General features: G+C 38.7%; 3 protein-coding genes across 12 annotated transcripts in view; 1 reads left to right on the forward strand and 2 right to left on the reverse strand.

Moving 5' to 3' along the window:
• Window positions 1-179: 179 nt before the first annotated feature.
• Window positions 180-15936, reverse strand: LOC126780360 (PAN2-PAN3 deadenylation complex subunit PAN3). 7 transcript variants are annotated; one of them, XR_007670486.1, is made up of 21 exons: window positions 15866-15936; window positions 15613-15773; window positions 15413-15512; window positions 15258-15344; window positions 14796-14846; window positions 14545-14574; window positions 14289-14342; window positions 13432-13560; window positions 12997-13096; window positions 12287-12385; window positions 10151-10237; window positions 9625-9870; window positions 9384-9538; window positions 7379-7500; window positions 6200-6302; window positions 5969-6105; window positions 5599-5674; window positions 1839-1954; window positions 1599-1764; window positions 655-1454; window positions 180-578 (listed from the first exon to the last, which is right to left on the reverse strand). XR_007670486.1 is itself a non-coding variant. In XM_050504793.1 (20 exons), the coding sequence occupies exons 3-20, from the start codon at window positions 15485-15487 to the stop codon at window positions 1338-1340; spliced, it is 1947 nt and encodes a 648-aa protein (XP_050360750.1). In that variant the 5' UTR covers window positions 15488-15512; window positions 15613-15773; window positions 15866-15936; the 3' UTR covers window positions 180-1337. The 7 variants fall into 7 exon arrangements, 6 of the variants coding, with proteins under 6 accessions (XP_050360750.1, XP_050360749.1, XP_050360751.1 ...); XM_050504793.1 differs by having other exon boundaries at window positions 180-1454; window positions 1599-1761; XM_050504792.1 differs by having other exon boundaries at window positions 180-1454.
• A 687-nt stretch (window positions 15937-16623) lies between these two features.
• LOC126780363 (syntaxin-7) lies at window positions 16624-26867 on the forward strand. The gene is made up of 8 exons (XM_050504810.1): window positions 16624-16859; window positions 16967-17076; window positions 17284-17353; window positions 17798-17948; window positions 19758-19851; window positions 20197-20318; window positions 21397-21552; window positions 22809-26867. The coding sequence occupies exons 2-8, from the start codon at window positions 16974-16976 to the stop codon at window positions 22893-22895; spliced, it is 783 nt and encodes a 260-aa protein (XP_050360767.1). The 5' UTR covers window positions 16624-16859; window positions 16967-16973; the 3' UTR covers window positions 22896-26867.
• Window positions 26863-27866, reverse strand: part of LOC126780362 (protein NDRG3) — a 92824-nt gene continuing 91820 nt past the window's right edge. For 3 of the 4 annotated variants that reach the window (XM_050504807.1, XM_050504805.1, XM_050504809.1), the window contains one exon: window positions 26863-27838. In XM_050504807.1, coding sequence (XP_050360764.1) covers window positions 27708-27838 — 131 coding nt within the window. In that variant the 3' untranslated portion in view covers window positions 26863-27707. The remainder of the gene's footprint in view (window positions 27839-27866) is intronic. The other variant, XM_050504808.1, reaches the window with a different exon arrangement.

Genomic DNA, 27866 nt, shown 5'->3' on the forward strand with positions numbered 1-27866 from the left:
TTATAAGAATGTATTGAATGAATAAATATTTGCAGAACGACTTTTATACAATGATTACAATTGAATATCATTCGATGATATTATGATCATATGTAGGTATTGTTCAATCATAGAATGATTTAAATTTGAATAATATTTTTATGAAGTTTATAGTACGAGGATGACAATAAAACACAACAATTGAATACTTAATTTATTAGAGTAAAATATATATTTAAAATTATTATAAAATAATATATTTAAAATTTCAAATAATCAGAGCGATCGCCTCTAAAAAGATCGGCATTGGATTACACATGTCGGTAGCGGTACGATTACTTCGCAATAAACATTAAAATGCCATTCGTCTAGTGTACAAGGTTGAATGCGTTGTTTACACTTAAAATGCATTAAAAAGTTAAAACATCGATTATCATATATATCACGTGAGGATAACACCGAGTGTTACACTTGACTGAACATCGGCGCGCACTTCATATCGTAACGTCTCGAGAGCGCCGACACGAGAATCGTCAATATTAAAAATACATAAACATGGAGATAATATGTATGCTACATACTAGCATATAATTTCTCGACTACTTCCTGTAGCGAACGACTAACAACTAGCGAACTACAAGAAGTAGTCGAGAAATTATATGCATATATACTCACAGTACAATGCTTCGTTACCTCGCACCTCGCACCTCGCACCTCGCACCCCGTACCTCGCGTTGTGCAACGCACGTGGTAGCGTTAGTATGGATTGGAATGTTTGCGGCGTTTGTTCAGGCGACTACTCAAAGGACATATCGATAAACTATAATTGATCACTTAAAGCTTCAAACGGGCGACGTAAAAATAAATATAAGACATAAACAAAGTCGAAGACGACTCCTTTGAATTCGCAGCGAAGTTCGCGTTTAAAAATGAGATCGCGTTACAACACAGTTACATTTTAATTTCGCATTCCTACAGTCTATTCGCATAGAACAGTCCTCGCCGAACTGCTCCCCGCACTTCACTGTTTGTTTGTTTGTTTGTTCGCTCACCCTCCAGGCACAAACCGAAACGACCGACCCGTCACCCCCACGAGTAAGTACAGACATCTTTTAACATAACGATTATGTGATTACTATATAGACACTAGAGACATTAAATTCGCCGGAGCGTACACTGAGATAGAGTTTAAGATAAATTTAATTGGTTCAGCTCGTCTATGGGTGGAAGGAACGGGCCTTCGTCGAAGTCGGCGGGTGCCCAGTTTACCCCGTTAAGTACATGCATAGACAACAGCATTGCACTCTGTACGGGGCCGGGTAAAAAAGCTAGGCCGGCATGAAGCCGGTTGTTGTTGGCTAGGGGGATGCCCCAGCCGCTTGCATTACCTCCTCGAAAGCGGCTTCGAGGCAATGCTTCAGCTCCGAGTAGGAAACCACGAGGACGCTCTGTTCGTCGCGCGACATGAGTTCCACCTGCCGATTTTCATCACGTTATGTTACGTTACTTTAGCTGCGGTACGTGACCCGCTATTCTATTACATTAATCGAATTGTCATTTAATTCATTTATATAAGCATTAAATGTAAAGCATCTTGCCGATGGCAGTGTGCTCTGTACCTTGGCGAGCGAGCCCCCATCGAGGCTGTTGAGGGCGCTGGCGAGATGGGCCTGGTCGAGCCATGGGCGACCATCCGCCGTCACTGAATGGAACAGATAGTCCCGGAAAAGCTTCAGCATGTATCGGTCGCCCGTCTCCGACCAACTCGCGTCCAAATTCAGCCTGCTAACAGGTATAATAAGATACGGACCCTCGAGTTGTAAAATAACAGTCTAACGCGTGTGCAGGATAGTACTTACTCGGGGCGTTCGTTGACAACGCCCATCTTGATAAGGATACGTAAAAGGCGACCGTTGTCGATCTCGCGGGCCAATTGCTCCTCGAATGCGTCTGCGCGCCGCTCGAGGGCCTCCACCTTAAAATCATTTTTGTTATTTGACATATTCTAAATACTCGCAATGATTTGCTTATAGTACTTTAACAGTATAAGTATATCACATAATATTAATAGTATTACATATAATACTATTTGATGACGCTTCGTCTATTTCATTTTGTAAAGGAGGCGAACCCGTTAGCCTCAGCTGCTCCAGCAGTCGTCGGTCTGGTTGTCAGACAACATGAAGTATTTTAAAAAGTGCAATGTTCGCTGGTCCCAAAAAATCCTAAGAAAATAGCTTGTCAGTAATCGTTCGTGTATCGAGACTAGCCTAGGAGTGCCGAACATAAATAGTTGAACTTTCTATTCCCATTCTACTTCTCCGACCGTGGACTTGAACCCGGTCATGCGGTCGGCAGCCTTATAAGCTAACTTCTGGACTAACGAGGCGGCTATCATTTTGCATCACTTTGCATTTACACTGTTATGTCGTCAGATACTATTAATTCGTTGTTACAATTTCGTTAACTTTGAAGTAAATTTACTTTTTTAATTATCATTTAAAATAAAAAATAGGCGGCACGAAATAATTATCATAATGCAATGCTACTTCCCGTTCTATACGACATAACATACATACTTGAGCAAAATGTAATCAGATTAATAATTAGTGATTACGATTAGAATGTGTCATCATCCATCACGGAATAAACATCCCGTGATTAATGATTATTTACCAGTAATCGTAATCAAGCAATCAAGATTACGATTAGTCTACGTCTAGCGCCCGAAACAAAGTCGGCCAACCATACTTTGATGCTTTTTCGAAATCCCGAAGATTAAAAATTATTATTAACATTAAATAATAATAATAACGTTATAACTTTTAGAAAAATGAAATTAGATGCAATGGTACAATTGAAAATATTAATATGAAGAGCAATGTTACATTCATGTTTTAGGTAAAAATCAATCATACAATCTGTAATCTTGATTACTGATTATCGTTATCAAAATTAACGATAAAACGTAATTACTTTGATTACTTGATTGATGTAATCATGATTATATTCAATTAGTTAGATTATTAATCTGATTTAACTATCTGAACACGCTTACCACACACATGACATTGACTAAATAAAACAAAAACAAAGCCACCATAGCCGTGCGCTGTAGCCGTGCACTGTAGCCGTGCACTGTAGCCGTGCGCTGTAGCCGTGCACCACAGCAGTACAACTTAACGTTTAAGTAATCGAAACAGCTCAAAAACATTCTCGAAGTCAGTACTCTATTTTCCACTAAAACTTCCAATAAAACTCGGTTTTGTGCTTGTTTAATAATTTAGGTTAACATGCAAAGCAATTTTACCCCATATTTATTAATAAAATGCTTCCGAAGTTGATGCTGTGACCAATGCTCGACCATATAAGATATTATACCATTTATGGGTAGTATACTGAGAACACCAATGTTTAGTTACAACTTTCGCTTGGAGCGACACATCGAGATGCTCAAAGACATCATACGTTTAGTTGTGTGTGGATATTACCTTCATGGACGACGGAACGCTGGCATGGAGAATACAGCTTAGGCTGCCTTTTCTTTTTTTAAATATATATATTTATATAAAAGCAAACTTTCATAGTAATAAGCACATGACGTGGAAATGAAAATAGTTATTTTCAACATGTCATAATTGGCAAACACAGGGACAGAATAAATGTTACGCTTTGTAAAGGTTGAAATATAAAATAAAGATGTAACGAGACAAGGAATCGGTAATTATTTCTAAACTATAGAGCCTGTTATAAATAAAAAAAAATTAAAAATAAAAACTAAACAAAATGTTGATAATAATATGTTTTAAAAGAAAAGAAATTTACTTCCTCGAATAAACTGTAAACAATGGAAATAATACACTTTATTGACAAACGAACTTAACTTCTATACTTTAATTCTATTAACAAATATGAAATAACGGGTAGTAGTAGTTAATCTTAATTTATGTGTCGTTTAATATGAACAAATCAAACTTTTACTTTATCTATTGACATATCAAATGACGGCGTGTCTAAAGCAGTGCACTGAGGGTAAATTTATAAGTCGTCTAGTTTCGAGCCCCGATAAAACGAGTTCTTCAAACCTAAACCAATTATAGCATTTCTAAGTTCTTCATGCGTCGAACAAATCTATTTTCCAGGTCAAACTCCGCAATAAGCCAGGTTAAGTCACGCTAAGCGGAGCTACGGCGTTTCAAACTGCTCTATAAAAATTTGACCGATTACAAATTGTCTCTTGTTAGTCAGCCTATGTCGGTCTAAGATTCGAAGCCATTCATTCCGAAATGCAAATGTAAGAGAACGTAACGCTGCTGCTACAATTCTCGTGGGAAGCCACGTTTAAAACGACGGATAACATGCCTTGGATAGAGGCACATGACAAACGTCTTGCTGAGACAAACCTTCTGCCCGCTCCTTCGTTCAAAACGTACTTATAGCGGACAAGACACGCTCGAGTACACATTTTTTAGACAAAATGAGCTTTTAAATTGGACCATATGACGACGGAATGAGTCGAGATGGCCTAGTGGTTAGAACGCGTGAATCTTAACCGATGATCGTGGGTTCAAACCCGGGCAAGCACCACTGAATTTTCATGTGCTTAATTTGTGTTTATAATACATCTCGTGCTTAACGGTGAAGGAAAACATCGTGAAATTCATTGAAATTCTGTCACATGTGTATTCTACCAACCCGAATTGGAGCAGCGTGGTGGAATAAGCTGCAAACCTTCTCCCCAAAAGGGAGAGGAGGCCTTAGCCCAACAGTGGGACATTAACAGGCTGTTACTGTTACGGACGACGGAATAAAACGACGGGACAAAACGAGTGATGAAAACAGCCTCAACTATTGAAAAATTTTCATGGTCCTCTGAGTCTTGACATGGCATGGAAATGTAACTCTTCGCACGTTTAAAGGGCGTATCCAGTATTTACGACGAAGTCTTCTTTGGTATAATAATGCCATAAACTTGACGGCCTCGTTGGTCTAGGCTACATATAATGCCGCAAACCAAGTCCAGGGGTTCCAAGCCCAGATCGCGCCAATAAAAAGTTATTGAGTCTTTCTGTCGAAAATTCTCAGTAGCAGCCCGGAGTCTGGAAGTTGGAAGTGCGTACACTCCCATGCCTCGGAAAGCACGTAAAGATGTTGGTCTTGCGCTTGAACTCTTTCCGATCGTGTTGGATTGCCGTCCCATTGGATTATGAGAGTTAGGGAATAGAGAGTGCATTTGTGTTTGCGCGCACACTTGTGCACTAAAATATGTGCTGCGCAGTTGGCTAATCTCTTTTGAGATTAGTCGCCGTGGCAGAAATCGATCTGGAGGATATTATTATTATTGCTATAAAAATTAAACGTCGCCTTTCCATAACCGTCTCATCGGAAATTACTGCGAGGTGATAGCTGTACCGTCTTGTGTTGTCGAAAATAGTATGCAGGACAAACAAGAATAAAATCTTATCTAATTAAGAAAAAAGCAGTTAGACGGTGGAGTATTTTCCGTCTTAAGTTTTGTTATGATTTTAATAAAGTTTAATCAAATCGCTTTAGAGGGATTTGAAACTAGACGAGGAATCGTCGGAGTTAAAACTTTGAAGCCCGCATGTAGACACCTACCTGTGTGTAAAATCGCGCACCTATCATCGGCATCAGGTCCGCGACGGAGCGCCGTGTCGCGCCGGACAGCAAGTACCTGTCGATACACACACAGATATATTGAACGAATTTATGTGATTTGCTTTTCATTTTATATCAACATTCGTCTGACATACGGAGACTAGCATCTGGATTATTCATTCATTTAATGTTTTATTACTTGTGAAAATTTTACTTGCTCGGTTTAATAAGGTCCTAACTGCACACTTGTTTTAAGCATTCGATTTTGATGCTACTATATTTTTTTCTAAAAATTATAGTAGTATCGCACATATGCATCCGTGGTCGATTCAGATATATAATGATAGGAAGGCTGTTCGTGTGTACGTACAGGATCAGGTTCTTCAGATCCGCCGAATAGGAGCGAGAGACGAGATCCATGCAGGCGTTGAGATTGTCGCAGTGAACGGTGCGGCAAGCCATACCCAAGGCGAGCCGGCCGAGGGCAGTCATATCTTCTTGTTGAGCCTACGTGATATTTATTTTACAATTTAGTTAATGTTTATTATAATATAATAAATTATTCGTGAAATCTTTCTATATTCGTAGTCCTATCCCGTACCTGAGCGATGTCTATGTTGCCGTTGTGTATGACGTCGGCTACCCCGCCCCAGGCGATGCGGATGCGACAACCGTTTATCACCACCTTAGTGGCGTCGAGGCTCCTAGTTTTGGAAAACGTATATTTATAAATTTTAAGAGCCGTATACGACGTTTGGTGTTTAAAATATTTATGTATAAAAAAATACCAAAGTATCTATAGACTATTCCAATCACAATAGGAGTAGATGTAAGTAAATTGTACCTAATTTTAAATATTCCAAGTGATTTGCTGATACCTCCCCTATATTATGCACTACGAACAGTTCTTGATTAATATATCTCCAATTGTATTACAGCAATATTTCACTTAATTACTTAATTCCACTTTAATTTTATTTACAAAGTTCCGAAAACAGTTTTGCCAACATTCAAGACATTATTTTTCTGATACACTATATAATAACATATTTACCGGATGTAAATATGTTATTATCATGTAACGTAAGTCAAAAAATTTTACAAAAAACTCAAAATATACTTTCATGCATAGCAAAATTCAATTACTATAGTTTTGAAAATGATACAAGAGTAAGACATTCGTCTCTGATCTTTCGTATAATATGGACGGGTGATTATTCGGAATCATCAAGTTTTCTGTTACGACCTGGCTTTGTTTAAACGGAATGTGATTGAAACTGATTTTGTATTTACGAATTTTCGCTTTAGCTTCTCATTTTTGTTTTGCCTTCAACACTAAGCTGATTGAACATTATTATTTCAATTTAAAACTTAGGGTAAGTTGCAATTTTTATTTACATATATTTAAAAAATAAATTGAATGCTAAATAATATATTTCAATATTGTTTATTTAAAGTTGATAGTCTTTTTTTTTTTGGCTATAAGGTTAAATGAGAGTTTTGCGCTGAGAGCTCAGAAACGGAATCGGATTAAACTTTTGTTTAATAATTGTTTTATTTTACCTGCAATCCGTATGACATATATTTAAATTACTATAGAATTACCTATAAAAACAATGAAATATATAATTTCTTACTTTATCGTTCATTAATTACTTCTTTCCTATTTCTCTTGGAATAGACTATATGTATGTCTGTGCATATATTAAAGATGTTCCGACCCGAGTCGACCAGTGTTGACTTTTTGTATCTCCTAAAAGCAACGTCCAGGCTAACTTACCTGCAAGCCAGTCCAGCCGTGTGGATCGCCCGCAGGCCAGCGGTGAGCTGCACCAGGAGGCTCCACAGCACCGCCTCGGGCAGCAGAGCGCCGCACGCCACAGCGCGGAGCATTGCATTCTTCTGTACCACGAGTTACTCACTTGAAGTTTTCACATGTCGTTCTCCATTTTTACATATGAATGTCATCACTTAAGAAATCCAAAACTTTGTCATACTTTCTTGAGTCGCTTAAGTGTAGACTTTGTTGTTTTTTTAACAATAACATCATACCATATCGTATAATTTTAAAACGATTCTCGTTATATTAGAGTTTGGAGTTGAGACGCGCGCGAGTTTAGAGTCAGGATGGTCTACAAAAACTTAAAAAATGGGAAATCAACAAAATTTTCATGTTCAGTATTGTGGAAACTCGATGGCTGCTCTCACGGTATGAGCAAATCAGACTTTCCTCTGGAATCGTCAAATCGTCAAAAATTTAATTCATTCATCGGGCGCTTTTGAAAAAATTTGAAGTTGTCACTAGTTTGGAACGTAGTTTTTTCCTAGAAGGACCGCCAATAGAACTAATTTAAATTTGTTCATCAGTAATACAAAAGTAATACTCATATACAATTGAATCGTATATGATGTGTTGTTCATACAACACAGTAGTAGCTAGGGTGCGGTAAATCAATAAACCCTATTCGTATTTATATAATGTATGTCGTTAAAGATGAAACAGATATCCTGTAACGATTTTGGAAAGTTACCCGATATACAGTCTCATATATCCCCGAGTAATGTACCGTAAAGATGATTTAACAAAAATGGCCAAAATACGGAATCGGTCGTTAACTTTACTAACGATGCTTCATGGTACTCAATTGAGCGTCTCTGTATGGGCTTCGTACCTAAAGATCCTGTGGTCTCGTTTTATCCAACTTAAAACAACAGCAGTCATTAAAATATTTATATTTATTATTTATAATTTATGGCCCAGAGTGACCAGAGCAAGCTGAGCGCGATTGAGCAGTCGACTATTGCAGATTATGTATTTATAAAACAAAATATTCACGTCACTCTCAATCTCGTGACGTGTGGCCGTAATTGACGAAACAGCGGTCTCAGCGTCGAAACGTGTAATATGCTCTCGAGGTTGGATTGAATAATTGACAAGTTTCTAGTATATTATTCAATTGAAAACGTTTTGCACGTGATGACTGTTACGTTACGAGCGTTCGTGTCTCGTTAGTTTTTCTTAAATAAAATTGAACGGTCCATAAGAACGACGCATCTGATAAATACGATTCGTAGGGAGCAAATTATGCGATATCGGATAAGTAAATATATTCGTACTTACAAAAAGTATTTTTATTAGAGGACGTTCTTATCTATAAATGTCAATGTTATAGTCGAGGACTCGCGGAATCGAATCCCTCCCCCGAGGATTGCCGTTTCAAATTTTCATGTACTTAATATGTGTTTATAATTCATCTCGTGCTGGGTGGTTAACATCGAGAGGTAATCGGCGTGTGTCCAATTCCTCTGAAATTCAACCATGTTTGTATCCAAAAATCTGCATTTACTCCAATGCGCGGCTTGCAGTTATTTTTTATTTGAACGTAGCAATGTGATTGTTTGTTTGGCACTTGTACTGACAAGTGAGACTCAGCCTTTCGTACAGCGGCGGTGTCAGAACGGCGACTATTTTTGTAAAAACTAGTTCCCATAGAATAATATTTATCTAATTATATACTCAATGAACTCACGACTCTCCACGCGAAGCATTATATTGTAATAATTTAAATAGGAAAACTTTAGTATGGACGACTTTCGTCAAGCTTTAGACAAGATTTTATTTTCAATACTAGTTTTAGCGCGCAGCTACGTCCGCGTGTTAGGTGGCCCAAGTGTTAAGTCAGGGTATAAGTCATCTCTATTCCAAAAACCATCTTGTACAATGAAGGTAAAATTAATTTATTTTTGATGATATATGAGGTAGGGTAGGTAGAGATCGTTCTTACCTGGTGCGTGTACGGCCTCGGCGCGTCCGGGTCCGAAGAGAAGGGGTCGTGGAAGGCTCCGTTGCCATCAGTCACCCCGCCTGGCGTTCCAGTCGCCAAGTATTTTGTCATCAGTGTCATGCACGCGGGGTGATAGTCGTACACGAGTACTACGGCTAAACAAACGATGCTCTTAGTTTACTCAACTGCGATCATTTGACCATATACTTTTATTTCTTTGTCGGGACGGGAATGTACTCACAGTGATCTCCAAAATCCTTAGTCATGAAGCAGTGGTGCAGCCTGACCACGTTGGGATGGTCAACATTCCGCCACAACTCGACACGATTGAGCAACGCGGGCGGCGCTGCGCATGCGTGCAGACGACGCAGAGCGTAGTGCTCGCCGCTAACGCGGTGCGTGGCGCGGTAGGACGTGGCCAGCGAGTGCGCGCTGCTTCCCTCCAGCGGGATCAGCTCCGCATACATCTCCACCGTCTCGGGCAGCTCTACGTAGTGCGACGCTCTCATTAGTGCTCGTTGTACCCGATAGACTGCCTCGATAGCCAGTGGCTCGGGTGAGGCTCGGGTGAGGCTCGGGTGAGGCTCGGGTGAGGCGGAACACAACGTGAAACATTAGCCGCGAGTCGCGAATATAGTTACACGGCCATGTAGTTACACGGACCGATTGCGGAATTAGCATATCTTTATAAAATAAATTAAAATTAGTATAAGAACCACGAGGAAAAAAATTACATAAATAAATGAAACTAAAACTGGGGTACTGACGTATGTCCGGCTGCAGGAACACGTCCTCGTTGCGTTCGTATATCTCAGCCCTGATTGTCTCGGGCGTATAGAACGTCGCGGCAAGACCTGCCAAGGCGAGAAAAGAAAACCACTGTAACGTAATGTGTAATGCAAACTTGCCTCATTGTATCAAAACCCATATGCATATCACATCATTATATCAAACTAAGAGACGACCGTCCAGATGCAATAAAAACTTAAAGCGTAGTTACAAGCCGCGATTAACTTTCAACGAGCAGTGTGCGCGGGTCAGTTCAGCTTTGCACTATATGATTTGCTCGGTCGAACGAACGAACGCTCAAACGAATTGTTTAGATAACGCAACCGAGACACCTACTCCAACGAGTGCCCGCATTCAACACGCAATTCGCAATGGTCATCAGTACGTCGCTAATGATACGAATTCAATTGCAGCGATTTTGCCGTTTCATTTGTGATACAAGCTCAACACCGAACACCCATAGTTAAGTCTTCGGAAGTAGTCATTATAGTAGCTATGACGATATTCGCATGACGGCTCCGTTATCCAGATTTTTATATGAATACTTCAAACTATCCTCGAGCCCTACTGGATACATTTCCACTAGTAACACGCTGTACGCGCTGCACATATGATTTCGCAATGTCATAAATTTTCTTCGCCTTTGCACGGAAACAATCAAATACTACAGACAGAACATGGACCCGCTGCGTTAAATTTGTCACTTTTGTCAGGCCCGATTTTCATGAAATAATGACTGAACATTACCCTCGGGCAACTCTATAGCGGTATAATATCATTTGTGATCTTTCACTGAGCAGGTACGTTATACTACGGGACAAGAGACATAACAATGTACAGTTGGCCTGTTCAAACTGCCAATTTTTCTATCACTGTAAGCCAATCGCTCACCGATATAAAACCGACGAAATCACTATAGTATATTGATGACACAAAACTAATCGCTGTAATCGCTGCTAGAGTCGAACGGTCTACGTCGATCGACAGTTCACTTCAGTTCAATTCAATCGACGTCGGTCAGGGTCGTGTTTGGTGAAAATGTTCTTTGATACGTAGTTTTCTACCATTATGTCAAGTCCAAGTGACAAATACACTTAAACTATACTCGTAGTAATTTTGCATCGAACGCGCACACAGTGCCTACAACTAAATAATAAAACAGGGAACTTTATAACAGATTCTATTCGACGCACTGCGATAGCCGGTCGACCTTTGCAACTCATCTGGATAACCCAGCAGGTCCGTATTGGGTTAGAACAGCTATCAGGGGTTTGCGGTTATTATTAGATGTTATTGATAGGCGACAGACGCCGTATTAAATATTCGTATGCGAAACTTCAGCTCGAGCGTCCGTGGACGCAGCGCCATACACTTCGGAGTAGCATTCGCATTGCAAAAATATTAATCAGCATTATAAAGTCAAAACTTATTGTAAAGATAGACGGACAAAATAAATATTACGTTACGTGAAAAAACAATTCGCTTCATTGCAGAAATGTATACATTTAAAAATATATTTATTAAAATTACATTAAGATACAAAAGGCAATTATTTATATATATTTATAAATGAAGCGCGCACCGGAGGCCAGCATTGAACAATCAACTTTCTCGCTAAAGATGTACAAGTTACAAGGCAGCAGTTCACGTCTGCGTTGGACGTGCGTGCATCGCACCGCTCGCCTGTGTTGCTACAATTTCATGACGATCGGTTGAGAAGTTAAAACGTGATAGCGCAGCAAACAAACGCACATTCGCATTTTTAATATGAGGCAGTGTTAAACATGTACGAAATATATAAATTCGCTCCGAAGCTACTCTAGATTTACTGGTGGTAGCATCGCTGTGTGAATGCAGTAGAGCAGAGTTTAAACAACAACAAAAAAACATTCGCTTTCTCAAAATGTTACAAATAAAATTCATAGCAGTGTCATTCATAATAAATAAAGTTAGTAAAACATCTCCAATTAGTTATAAAATGTATGTACTACAACTAATATTATTCAGCTTGCAACTATGTGCAACGTGCCTTAAATACTGGACGACCGCTCAGCGACGGCATGTGAACCGAGCCTTAGGCCCGGGCGAGGACGCTAAATGTCGAAATGTCATACCTGGCTTGTTTTGCGCAGGTATCGGAGGCATGTGCGCAGGAACGCCTGCGTACATCTGGGACGCGTAGGCCGACGGCACCCCGATGCACCCCTCCGGCACTAAAGGGGGGTAAGGGTGGCTCGCTGTATTGATTTATGAACTTGCATGCATCTATTGCCTTATATGGAAATCTCGAGCTCGCTCCCGCTGTGGGCGGGGCGGTGCCGTGCGGAGGGCGCAGGGAGGCTCTCAATATAGATGTAAATAACGGCGGCTATGTTTGTTATCTCGCATGTCATAATAGCGATCTCATCATTGTGTCACGTGGTACTCGGTACTGGTAATTGAACTGAACCGATCAGTTCACGACATCCTTGTCGGTATAAAGTACTTCGCGTGATGAGTCGCAAGTCACGGCGCCGGCTCGAGCAATACAATTACAAACGTTCACTTTAAGTTAAAGACAAGGAATCTTTTACTTCTTACTAATCACAGCATGCAAAGCACATTTACATGATCACTTCAAATGTTAACGTTGTATTGTAATATTTTTTAACGAACAACATACGATGTCAATTGATGAAATTTTGATAAAAGTAATTAATTAGTGCGTCGAGTTTAGTATCATACTGAATAACTTGTCTATAACATATCGGAGCATCCATTAGAGGATGTAATGTAGGGTAGATTAATTTAAAAAAATAATTATATAAAATCTAGTTTTACTCACCCAGACCACCAGATTGATTGAGAGGGGGCGCATTGAGCCCCGAAGTGTTCATGCCGTCAGGATTGGTGGAATAAAAGTAAGTGGTTCCACCCACATTCTCCTACGGACAAATAATAAAAAAAAAAAAATATGTTCACTTAACTTGACGGGTAATAAAGAATTGCCGTCTAATCATCTGTTATATATATATATATATATTACATTTGTAACGTAAGACTTTAATGTGTAGAAGTTATTCACTAACATGTGTGTAGTATCACGGTAACCGTAACATTGTAAAAAAATAATTTAAAACAAAACTAGTAACCAATACTGACATTTCGCACGGGCGCTTCACGACAAGCCACCGCAGCGACGAGACTTGGACGAAGAAGTTTTCACCGGTAACGAGCCAATCACCATTTCAAGTACATGGTTTGAATATTGAATGTGTACCTGGTGCACTTGCGTGTTGATAGGCGGCATGCCTATCGGGATCGGCGGGGAGCTCTGCGGAGACTCCGGAGGCATGGGCATCGGAGGCGGGTTGAAGTAATTGATCGGCATGAACTCCCCGATCAGCATCTGTCCACACCCAGATTTAGTAAACAAACTGTAATACAATATGCGCAATCACAGCCGAGGGTCAGGTGTTGCCCCTCACAACTTGTATGCCAAATTTCATGATAGTCGGTTGGGTAGTTAAGAGTACTCCTCTCTATGTATGACTACATATGACCTTCGTGATTCGCAACAAACAAACGCAACACGTGTGCATTCAACATTTATAAGGGTCCTATTATGTTTCATCGAGTACAAACTGTTTTTATCGGAGTATTTCATGTAAGGGTAATTGTGAGAATTTTGTAACGATGGAGTCTTACAAACGAGGCTCTCGTTTCTTTATGGTGACAGTTGACTTTAACAATATACTGACGATGTACCTGCATTGCGCCCTAATTACAGACTGTAAAACCTGAAAGTAACTTATTTCAATAATTACATTGTTAGTTTCAAAATTTTCGGTTCATCTTCGCGTGCGACTATTTCATTCGTGTTACAATAAATTAAATACCGTCATAATAAATGTACCTTGTATTGTATGTATGTAACATACATCATGCGAAACATAAAATAATAAACAAGTAATAATGTCCATTTTGTAGTTTGATTTAATGTACATAAGTCATTACTATTCAAATAACAACGACCGATCATAACCACACGAAATAAAGAGCGCCGGGATAAAATCAATATCGTCCCGTGTGTTATAATTAGATAGACGCATTGCAGGTGTATCGGCGGGGGTGTACCTGCGGGGGTGGTGCATGCGCGAGAATTGGATGCAGCGGCGTCCCGGGAGAGAACAACATTGGCTATTAGAAACGAAGCATTCGATACGCACGCGTACATATTGTATGAGAATAAATAATAATACCATGAGATGTTTACTTTTAAGCAATCCATGTGTAAAATTATAGAAGGGGCTAATGTACCAGTAAAGGCTAAGACAAACGAAAAGATTATTATCATTTCAGTTAATAACTTATAATATTATTAGCAAATTACCTGTGGATGAGGCAAATGCGCCATCATAGGCTGGAGTTGCAGAAAAACAAAGAAAATAAAAACTTTTTAGTACAAAGAGTTTAAGATATTTATGTTAGTATGATTAATGTTAGTATGATTTTTGAATATAATTATGGTTGTATTTTAATCAAATCACTTATCATTTTCATCTATTATCATCTCTCTATTAATTCATTAGACTAGTGAACAAGCAATCTAGCAGTCAAATAAGTTTATGAAAGTTTTATTACCGGGGGCTGTGGCATCGGATGCGGCATCGGTGGAGGGTGTGTGAGAATGGTCTACGAAAAAGGAATATTATCAAAGTTTTCCTCATATTAAGTACTTTTAATTAGACATGTACATGCATTGTTTTGTATGTTCCTGTTTATTATCTTCTTGTAGCGTCAATTCAGGAACAAGTCATTTCATTATATATTTAATGATTTTCATCCCATTCAATTTTGTATGTATGACATGCTTATGCTTTTAAAATTAAATATCATTATACAAAACAACACTATGACCTTTATTTTTATTAACAATCGATGTATTTAATAGTTTCTTTATGGAATGAATTTCAATCATTTTAATGCTAATTATAAAAAAATTAAATAACAAACTAACTGCAAAGGTTACTATCACAATCATAAGAGAAATTCTTAAATCATCAATCAAAATGTTTAATTTAACATAAAGATCTTTTAACTTACTTTCTGAATTCCTGTGGGTGATGGATCCATAGTGAGATTACTCATAGCCTGGTTCAGCGACCTGGTCGGTGTTGATGTGGAACGGCTCTGAAATATGTCTTCGATTAAAACAGGAACTGATTTAAGAAATAAAAACATTTTACCAAATTACTTACCATATATGTAGCCAGCTTTGATTCCTGGGGTAACCCGGCAGGTGGTGAATATTGCAAGAACATTGAGGGATCCATCGCTTCTCCGCAAATAAATGGCCAGCTGATATGTGACAAGAAAAAAACCAATCAATAATGACACCATAACGGCCACACTCAGAACGGTACCGACATAGTGATGAGTAGTGCTATCTTATCCTTACCTGATATATATTTAGTTACCCATCTCGTTCAATATTGTATTGTAATTTGTTATAATTACACCATTGCGCACTGTAACGCACTTGAGCATTTCGTGAATTTTACTCCGTGGACAATAATTATGCCATCCATAAATGAACGGTTTTTCAAAGCACTATGTTCACTGTAACAAATTAAAAACACAAATTGTTTATATGGCCTATTCACAAAACAGATCACGACTGGAATATTCTAACAAATTTTTAAAATAAAAACCTGGAAAGGCCACAACGACAGAGACGTCTACATAATATAAGAGGTAGAGGTAAAACTGAAAACTGTATACGTGTTTGTGTAATTCAACTAGGTTTATACCATAGACAACTGTTATGATACTAAATTACAGAAACTATAAAATAATATTGAATCTTTTGTGTCTGAGACACATTTCAATTTACCAATACTTTCAACATCCTGTAGCACATGAAATCCTTTCATCTTTTTAAAGGCAAATTAATACGTTTATAAATATTTAAAAAGACGTTAAATTTATTTTCTTAATTTGAATTAAATTTTTATATTAATATTTGCTTTGATTTTATATTATATTTTTGTAATGTCCTTAATATGACCGATCAATAATTTGAAATTTGCGCAGTACTTACAATCCTTATTATTACCTATATAGCATTATTATAACATCATTAAGCATTTTCTAATTTTAATTTTATTATTTTATTTTATGAGCTAAAAGTTTTTAAAAACCATTAGCTCATAAAAAAAAAACAATAAAATTAAACTATTTGTTCCTTTGAAATTGTCGGATTCTCATAGTAGAATATTATGAGAGGAAAATAAATGTCTGCCTTTTCTTATATTTAAATATTTACCAATTAAAAGCAGAAAAAAGCATATACCTACAAAAAGTTTTTGCTTAATCGTATTCTTTTTAGAGATTATTTTTTCAGTCCGTATTATCCGTATGGTCTATGGTTTATGCCATTTTTATTTTTGGGCCACTAATCAAGAAATCACTTAGTTGACAAATGTCATAGTTAATATTATATATTTTTGTTGAAAATTTAGAAGACACTGCCTTTCGTTGGTGTATTAATTTTTTTAAATTATTTATATATCTTACTGAATAGTAATTACAAAAAAAATTAAATAAATAACGTATCCTATAATTTTTATATTTGATAAACAAGTTTTGACACGGTAAATAGCGAACGTCATAAGTGATCATTATAAGGCAATAATTAGATTACAGGTGAGTATAACAAATATAAAACGTAGAAAAGTATACATAATATCTAAAAATATTGTTTATTATATATGAATAGGTTCCATCTGATTTAATTACTTCTATTTCTTTAGATTCAAAATGGAATCGTCATACCAGGGAGGTGTAGCGTTTGAAGATAACGATAATTTTCAGCGCCTTTCTCAAACAATAGCGAGCAATATTAAAAAGATATCACAAAATGGTAAGTTATTATACTCTAGTTGTTAAAATATTATCCATGCCGTATTTCACATGCATTTTGTATTTCGATCACTCTTAAATGTAATAGCGAAATCGATGCATTGTCTGATTTTTACTCATTTCTTAGTTAATTTCTTAAATTAATATTTAAAGCATATATTATTGAGTAAATTGATTGTGTGAAACACTCTATTCTGCTTTGAATCAGTCTCATCAATGTCCAAGATGGTCAACCAGCTGCAGACTCCGCAGGACTCCCAGGAGCTTAGAAGCCAATTGTAAGTTTCTATATATAATTAAAAATAATATTATATTTTCATTGTTCACTGACTGACTGAATGATAATTAGTTCTTTATACTTTATGTTTTAAATATTTTGATAAGTGTAATTGATATGACATGAACAGCATTCAATAGTATATAAATACAATAAATAACAAACATACACTTTTCACTATAAAAACGTTAATTGAAAAAGAATAGGCAAAAAATCTTATCCTGCATATTAAATAATTGGTCCTATTTACTTATTTTTATACTTCCTTTAAACTTTGAAATTTTTATATATGTATGTACTAATTTTATGCCAATTTTTTTATATAATTTGTTTTTTTTTCAATATTTGCATTGGCAATTAATTAATTATGGCAAATTACTGTGTTTGTATTCATGTGATCACCGCTGGTGTAATATCATTCATTTATGGAATCAATTTCACACAGACGCCAAATACAAAATTATACTCAGAAGCTGGCAAAAGATACTTCTTCAATGATTATGGAGCTGATGAAGCTTAGAACTGATGTACCGGCGAACATGCTCACTCGAGATCGCCTCAGTGATGAGTACATGACCACTCTGAATGCATTCCAGGTGAGTTTTATAAAACCAATGCCACAGTGATTCAAAAATGATAGTATAATGGAAATGATTAGTATAATGGAAATAGTATGAAAATTCTATCAACAATTTAATTTACATTCTTCTCTTCTGTATTAATTTGGTCGGACTCAGTTGTTTTTACAAACTATTACATATTTTTTTCTTATCGTAAGCATACAATAGTGCAGTGGGTTCAAGTTAGTTAATGTCAGTCTTTGCTAGCATTTAAGTAATACAACTAAGTATGAAGTCCATTTAATGTTAAGAGCAATACATGGGACTTGGGAAAACAAGCTTTATGATCTACCAACTTAAAGGGTTTACTGTTGTTAGCCATTGTCCACTTCTACCTCTACCACCTTTTTTATCAGAGCAGCTCTGTCTTACATAAGTATTGTCATTCTTGTCTTTCAAATCAACCTTGTAAAGTTTTTACACACTGACTGTTAATTATATACAAGTAAAGCTGGAATGCAGGTAAGAAGGGCTTGGAAGTTGTTCAAAATGATTGATTATCTTGTGTGACTGTAAAATCCAATTTATGCAAAATATTGAAACTACATATTGCGTTTGAATTTAAGTCAATTGATTGTTTATTAATGTCTCATTTAAAGTTCGTGACTCACTAATTCGTACAAATATTCAGTTGGAAATAATAAAAAGTGAATTTTTATTTGACAATAATTTTGACAACTAACAAATTACTATATTTAGTATGCTACAGTACACAGTGCAGAAGTAGAGAGGTGTGCTTATTATGCACAGCTTTTCACAGCTTACTAGGTCGCGTGAATCTATCTTAAAAATGACCCCGGCACCAAATTGTTTAAGATGAGGTTGAATGAAAGTTCATAAAAAGAGTGTAAATTCTTATCTGTAAAATATAATTAATGTTTGTATAGACTTGAAATAATTCTATTTAGATTAAAACAACTCTGGCATTAGGTATTAAAATATTTTCATAATTAACCTTAATTATTTTTTGTTGTCGCTTATATAATTATAACATAAAATGTAAAAACTTCGCGGTTACAGTTTACTGATAACATTTGATGTCAGAATTATATTTATTAAAATCAAACAAAGTTAATAACCAATTAGTTGAAACGAATGGGCTGAAGTCACGCAGAATGCATCTTGCTCGTATATTAAATTATTATAGGTTTTAAATTTGTGCGAAATTGTTATGTAATATATAGAGATTTATTAAAGTAATATTTTAACTTAATATAATATTTATTATCAGTCATAGTCACTTCGCACTATTTCACTCGTAGAAAGTTAGCAATTAATTCGTTGTTGTAATGGCTGGCTTACGCGACTTGAAAATAAATACGATTCGAGCAGTAACATTGACCGTTGACGTTGTAAGAATAATGAAGAACTAACGTCATACGTTAATGATAAACGGTAAAGAGAATTGTTAACGTTTGATTATTTATCAATAAATAAAATATAAAGGTCGGGAAAATAAAACACAACATGATTATTAAAAAGTCATTTCGTTATTACAATAGGAATATAGTACGGAACACTACTACACACCACTATAAGGTAATGATAATTGTGGGTCAGGTAGCCAACACTCGCCAACACTCGCCAACACTCGCCAACACTCGCCAACACTCGCCGGTCTACCCGCAGTAGTCGTAAACGGTAAGCTATCTGGAGACCTGTCTCTATTATTATAAAAGGCATTTGCCATCCAAATTGAACGTTAACAAAGTCTAGCGGCTCCTCTGGTATTATCGTAATCAATATCGAAATGTATTTGTTAAAGTATGTTACATCTCATTGCAGACGACGCAGCGGGCGGCGGCGCAGAAGACGAAAGACGATGTGCGGAAAGTGAAGGCGCAAACTATCAACATCGGCGACCCGTTCGCCATCGGCGGTCAGTACCCATTAGTCACTAGCAGCTGCTGGCAAACGACGATTTTCTTTGTCGTTGAGTAAATGGTTACACTTTGTATGTTTTCGAGGGTCACGTCGATTTAAACAAAACCACGTTCTGGTTTTTTAATCAGAAGTTTTTAGTAACAGAAATATTATCTGATAATGTTTTAGGAGCTCCGGTGACTGCGCTGATTAATTGAAATTACCACGTTCCATAGAACACGTGACTTGTAAGATATAACGTTGTATTTGAACGATATTCACGTTACCGAGTTTGATTTTTCTAGAACGTGGACTCACACAGTCGCAGCGCGATGAATATATGAGTGTGTGGGTGTTGCAGGCGGAGCCAAGGATGGGATGGAGCAGGGCGAGGCGAGTCGAAAGCAGGAGCAGGTGACGATGCAGTCGCAGCGCGAGCTACAGCAGCTGGAGGAGCGCGAGCGTGACATACGACAGCTCGAGGTGAACTGGCGTTACAGCGCTTGTCTTGCACGTTACATACAGGAAGGGGGGCGCCCTATTGCCGGCGGGCGTCGGGTTTAGATGTCGACCGATAGCAGCGCCCCGCCACAGACGTCGTTCGGTCATTCGGCGCGTTCACCTGAACAACATTCCGCACGTTTGGAAAGCCGACTAAGTCACTCAGTACTCCCTAAGTCTATTAGGAATTAAACTGACCGACGGACAAAATCGTATCGCATCATTCACGTAGGCTGGTATTAGCTATATGGGACACAACTTCTTGAATCGAATCACCTGACAGAGGATAATATGTAAAGGCAGTTAAAATATTGTCACCAGTTCCAGAGGACCGACTGACGCTCTTCAGAATTCATCTTTCAGCTCAGAACGGGCCACTTTTCAGTTTGTGACGGTGGTTCCTAGTTGCCGCACTCGTTGTGACGCTGTAGTGCCCGAGCTCGCTGCTGTCGTCTTTTTATAATACTTGACATCAAATGCCTCAGATCCTTGAAATATATTTTACACATAAAACAGTTCACTTCTTTAGTAGATATTTTTCGTTTCGTTTGAGCATCTGGGAACTAGAGATCCGCGTGTTACAGTCGGTGACAATAACGCTGCTGCGAGTTGTAACCGACGGACTGCACTGCGCCCTGAGACACATCATCGTTATTATTTTCAGAATGTAATCTTAACATTATTTTGATCGCAATATCTGGACGCGATCTTTTTATTCCGAGATGCGCTATCATCGAAAAAGTAATTAATATTGTAATATCCTTGAGCACACCAACGTTCCCTACCGATGCAATTGTATAACTTTGTTCGCACTCTGGGAGCCTGCTGGACCAGTGGACCACACCATCGCCGCCGCTACTGCGCGACAATGTGCGCTGTGGCGATGGTGTGCTAGCTGACGCTTGTTCCTACTCACATACACGACATTACCCAATGTATATTATCTTCTTAATGAATCTACTGCCCAGGTTAATAAATTGTCGCATACTGTGGAAATAACCAAAGAACTCCACGCAGGCCCCGTGTACGTATGTGTGATGTGTCGCGTGTCGTGTTCCAGAGCGACATAATGGACGTGAACCAGATCTTCAAGGAGCTCGGCACGATGATCCACGAGCAGGGTGCGGTGGTGGAATCCATCGAGTCCAACGTCGAGTGCGCGTCGCATAACGTGGAGGCGGCTGCGCACGAGTTGTCACATGCCGCTAATTACAAGGTACGTACTTAGTCTTACTCTTCTTTCAGTACTAGCGTTTTGATAACTTCAGGAGAAGGCAGACGACACAACCAGCATAGTATGTGTCACCATGGCCGACGCACGCCGTTAGTCCGGCAAGCCTGTAGCTAAACTGGCTAAAGCGCCCTTCAGCGCGCGGCACGTGACACGACGTACTGCTCGTTTACGCTCGTATAACAAGTATATTCGAATAAAATAATAAGCGTTTGTAACGCTAACTAACGAAACGATCAACGAGCTTCTTGCTGGTTACAAGTGGGAGACTTTATTTAGTACGTGTAAGACAAAGTGACCGACGTCTTTTACACTAACGCAGTGTATGAGTAATATAATATAATCGAGAAATATATCCCAAAGAAAAAAGTAAAAAAGAAGCGCCTTATCCAGTGTGGTTTTCGAAAAACTTAATAAAAAGACTGGCGGAGAAAGTATATGATATTGATTTCAATTTATTAAGAAGCAGATGTGAAATTTTAAATAATACAGACCATAACATTTATTTAGATAGGGTGGAGTACAATATTAAAAAAAAACAATACTTTTACATTTACTTAAAAAAAACTGCGCTGATGACTTAATGGTGTGTAGCGGCTGGATTGAATCGTACTTGATGGGCTGTTTACTGCGACTTCAGGAAACCACATTTTTTTAAACGACTGCCAACTAAGTATTTAGTGTTTCAAACACTATCAATTTCAATTATATGCTCTAGATCTTAAAATATACAAAAGGATAAATGATGTCAATGGCTATTAATATCCAATAGATTTAGACAGTCTTTCGGTATGGTGTGACCATTACTAATTAGTTAAAATTTTATAGAAGGTCCTCTACCAAAATAACACCGTTTATCTCAATGATTTCTTACCATTGAGTTACACAGTGTCAGTTTGAAGCGACTCGACTCTTGTTCGGTCGCGTCGAGTCCTCACTATCAATTACATAATAATACAAATTACATAAAAGAATACAAAATAAATGTTTACGTCACTGGGCTTACAAAGATAATGTTTTCAAACAGATTGAAAGTTATAAAGATCGGCTAAAGTTCACTATCAAATCGTAGAGACTTGATTGATGTATGTTTCTTGTACAGTATTCTAAATGGAGGTATGACGTCAAGCAAGCCCGACGTGCGGTCTAACTCGTACGATGTGTCAAATAGTGCACGCAATGCAAACGTCATCTATCCTTCGTATAGACAAATAAATGATTTGCCATTATTTATATTTCAGAACAAGCTGAGGAAGAAGAAAGTGTACCTGACGCTCATCCTCATTATAATTATATCGATAATATTAATCATCATCTTCCACAACTGAACGGAATGGAACGGGACGGGAAGGGACGGGACGGAACGCCTCTCACGTCACGCAGCCCGCCGTACCGTCGCGTACGCTTCATCATATTATCGTCTACAATACGCATTGAGTACTAAACTATCATATATAAAAAAATTGTTATTATTCACTCGAGTGAATGTATAATTAATCATTAAAACGTAAGATTTAATTATATAAATGAATTATTGAGTGTTTGTGTCTGTGTATAATTATAATATAATATGTTCAACAGTTTTTTAAATTTTATATACAAACTACATCAGAGCAACACCTGTGCTCACCGAGCTCATAGTCATAGTCTAATGATACTGTTTGTTTGATAACAGATTAACATCGTTTCATTAATGAACTAAGTTGCGTGCTATGTTTCGAAATGAATCTGACGCCCGACCCGCTCGTGCCGTCCGACAGGCGGAGTCCGGGGGGCGCGCGGGGGGAGAGTGTTACAAGTGCTAATATTTTCATTCATGTTGTCGAGTGTAGACTTGTTGATTGCTTGCACGCCTCGCCTCGACCACGTCTCCCGCACGACGGGCCGAGTGCTCTCCTCGCACCGCACTCGTTCCGATATTTGTGTACATTTACGTAGTTAAGTGTCGTTTTGTATCATACATTGTGCACTTGCGACTTGGCGTTGCGTGAAATACTAACAGCGCTAGAGTTATTATGTAATATAATATATTTATTATAATAGAGAGCCTATTCTAAGATAAATATATGTATGTAGTAAATATGACGACGAAACTTGGGCTTAAGTAACCCACCCCGAGTACTCGGCGACACTTGAGTTACCAAAGTTCAATTTGGTTCATATAAACTTTAAATTGTGAACTCAACTTGTATAAACAAATGTAACGGGATTGAATAAGTATCGCCGTCTCTCTCTCGCGCGTAAAATTAAAACGATTAGCGCGTCACTTGGTCTGAAGAGTACAACAATAACACAACAGAACGAACGCCAATGTACATGTAAATAAGTGTTTGAGATTTTTATATAGAATGGGAGTATTAGTTCAGCGAGTGGACGCGGTGCGGAGGGACCTGGCGCGGGCGTCGCTGGGTGTTGCTTATTAATATATTTTGATGTTAACGAGGAACGCGTAGTTCGGCTCGAGGCAACTGTTTAGTTACAATAAGCGTACTCGTAACCGACGAGAGTGATATGATTTGCTTAACGAAATTAATTCAAACGTAATACTAACAGTAGTAATAATCAGCATTTATTTACGATACTACTGCACTAATAATAGGAAGTCATGACGTGCAAGCCGTCCGCCCGTGTCTCATGTTGTTTATTTCAGTGACTGCAATTTATATCGATTTGAAGTCTTATCTATTGGATTAATTTAAAATAAAACGAAGCAACACACAACAAGTAAGTCTGTCTGAATATCGACGTTTAGCAGGCTGCCTCTCAACGCAGACCGTCGCGAGTGCTGACCGTGTGAAATATACTTCTCGGCAGACGTCGCTCCATGTGCGATGTTAATATATAGCGACGCAGTGACCAAATATTATATATACAAATGTCAACCGCTTGTGACGTTGTTATAATATAAACCATCATTATCGGCTATGAGGTTAGGAGGTATGAGGAGGCATTTGTACTTAAGTGTAAGTAAGTATCTTCAATATATGAACTAAACGAAGTGTCGAACGTGAAATAATATAAGATACATGTTGCTTCTAACAATATACATTATTACAAAGTATATTATATAAGTTATGAGTACAAATATATCGAAGAAATTTTAGATTTATGACAAATAGTTCACAAGGTACCGGAATAGCGTATTAATAGTGTCGGTCGGGCCGTTGGCGTCACGAGCGCTCCGCCGCGGCTTGTGTGGTCGACTCCATGAGTTACTAATAGCGTTGGGATGACCGGAAATTGCACTCAAGTGATGTACTACTCACCGGCTGGAATGTTGACGTCGCTAACGATCAATCTATAAATTCGTCTCTCGTTTCAAAGCTAGAACTTGCCTCTATCCCGCTGGCTCAATTGCAATGTAAATATTTTTTAAAACTAGTAATAATTTGTTAATGCCACGTGGACACCGAGTGTTAATGGTGGTTAGACAATTAATTGATTAAATGTGATGTATTGGGATCGTTGTAGTTCGTTGCCCTCGTCGTACCCGTGACGCGCCTTACTATCTTAAACGTTGGTCGCTCTCCGATCAGCTGGAATCGTGTACTTGTTTTATATATATTATCGTGGTGCGGGCTGTTCATTAGATTCTTTGATATTAATTAGCGGTACCGGCCTACTCGTATCTGTATTAAGTCACTCTGCGCGAGTACGTGCGTTCGAAATGTTTACGGCCGCTGATCGCGCGCCCGGTAGCGGTGTATTGTTCGACAGAAGACGAATGAATCCACTCCAACGTGTATACTGTATTGCGTATCCAATACATAACCCTTAAAATGCTCCCATGAGGCGTCGGTCATCAACTATTTGAGCTGCGGCCCCACTGGGCGAGCAGACGGCAGGGTAGACTCGTTGTTATTTCATACGTATCGTTATCCCCTAGTGCGCATGCGAGGAGACCGTTAGGGTAGATGTACATGTACTGATAAAAAAGTTTCAGAGGTCGCATCTCGTTCAGTAGTCGCGGCTCTTCAATTGGCGAAGCTTGTTCGCGCGTTTGTGTGAACTTTGAGCAAATATATCAAACACGTGACGCCAATCGCTGGGCCACTGGTAAGGTACTCACGTCCACGCTCGGCCCGTGCGGCTCTTGTTGTAGTGTGGCGCGGACCTGTTTGCGGGCTCGGTCAGTTCCATATGTAGATGACGTCTTTGCAATATTTGCGAGTACACCAAATATACCTTCAAACGGAGCGGTATCGCTACGCGAACACGCGAGCCAAGTGAAGCACCGTCTTTAGAGGTATCATACGATATTAACGTAGTGCTAGGTGATATGTACTTAATAGACACACAGTGATCTACACTGACACACACGCGTGTGTCACCTATTATTTATAATTGTCTGTGTGTTTGTTTAAGCTAAAAGTTAACTTTATACATGAAGTGCTTGTTATCTCGAAAACATATTTGCCATATTATTGGTTTTCTCCTGTGTGTGTTGTGAATAAAGATGGTGATGTGATTGTATTTGGAATTGTTAAATGTTTATGGTTAAAGCTGAACATTTTATATGACAACATATTACATGTATGACGTGAGTATTGTTTGTGACATGAACACGCGACGACGCGGTACGCGGCAGGAGTTCACTCGTGTAGCGCAGGCACGATGTTATCGCTTGAGAGAACACAAACACGCACAGACAGATACTCACGACATAATATTATAACAATACGTAAATGTATTATTTTTATCTTTAGACAGTTCAATTGAAATGTTTTTTAAACTGTTGTATAACAGCACGGCGCCGACTCGCTAATTGTCGACGCGCGACGACGCTCGTGCTGTGATCCGATCAATCCGATCGTGCTATCGCGATGGGGACGGCTTGCAATTTGAAATAGCGTCGAACAATTAGCGAGCCCCCTGTGAGTTTGAAAATTAGATAAATGTAAGATATAATAGTGTTTTTTATATTTAAATGTTACGTTTAATGCGCTCTGTTGTATTTGTGCTACGGGAGCGACAGTGAGATGATATATAGCAATAACACCTGATAAATATATAACTGCGAAGTATGTTTACAGTAGTTTCGTGTATTACCTTATATTATATTTACTCGTTTGACCGTTCACGCTCACAGTCACTCGTGTCACGTGATCGAACATTATATAATCATTGGTGAATTGATATATTGTATATATATATATATATATGAATGAATTTATGACATAACACATATTTTGTATATTAGCATACGATTTATAAATATATCCGTTGTATCATAGCAATATCGCTGTATTATTTGAAACGTTACAATGGGGGAACTTGTCTTAAAATAAAACGCCATTAATTATAAAATCACATTTTATTATACTCATAATGAAGTGACACAAGTTAACATAATATTTATATAAGTGAACTTCTACGAAGCTTCAAGAGTTTGCCGGGGAAGTAGTTCGCGTCACTCGGCGATAATCACTACTCTGACTAACTACGGAACAGCTACGAGAGGAACCGACGGATGCCACTAAGTCGCACTCTTGATCGCTCCAAGCGACGGCGCCGGAAACGCGCCGGACTAATGACGAATGCCGTGACTCATATAAAACATCGGACCACGAAACGCGCTCCAGACACTGATAAACAATTATTTGTAGAAATCTGCCAACGAGCTTAACGAATCGTCAATAATGTCGTGGTCTCGGCGCAGTCTGGCCGGCGGCGGCGGCGGCGGCGGCGGCTACTGCAGGCTCCGCCTGTCGTGGCTCACGGTGATTTCTCTCAAGATTACCGTCATGATGCAGATCGGTGCGCCGACTAACTAAGCTGTTGTCCCTCCGACATATGTACACTTACAATAACATGTTCCAGCAGTGGCCCTTACCGTTCGCCTTTACCGACCTCTATAATACTTCGACGCGAATGCGATATTCCTAAGACTAAATTAAATTAAAATAAATAATTAAAGCTCCTACAATTACCACTACACGAGGTGCGGTCCGTACGGGTTAACTTAACCTTCACTCGAAATATAAATTGACGAAAATCAGATATGGTTGTTGAGATTTTGTAAACGAAATAGACTGAAACGAATGTGCAAGTGACGTGTTGTGAGCGCGCGCGAGCCGAGTGGCGCACGGGGAGGGGCGGGGCGGGGCGGGGCGGTGTGGTGGCGGCGACCGAGCGGTAGTTTAGCAGACGACCGCCTCGGAGATGGGATTCTCGGTGATGCGGATGACAGGCGAGTTGCGACACGCGCGGCGCCGGCCCGCGTCTGACAGTCGCCGGAACGCGACGATCTTCGTCGGCGACAGTGGCGCCACTGCGGAACACAACACGGCGATGAACAA

This window comes from Nymphalis io, chromosome Z (assembly GCF_905147045.1).
Source record: "Nymphalis io chromosome Z, ilAglIoxx1.1, whole genome shotgun sequence".
Classification (NCBI taxonomy): domain Eukaryota; kingdom Metazoa; phylum Arthropoda; class Insecta; order Lepidoptera; family Nymphalidae; genus Nymphalis; species Nymphalis io.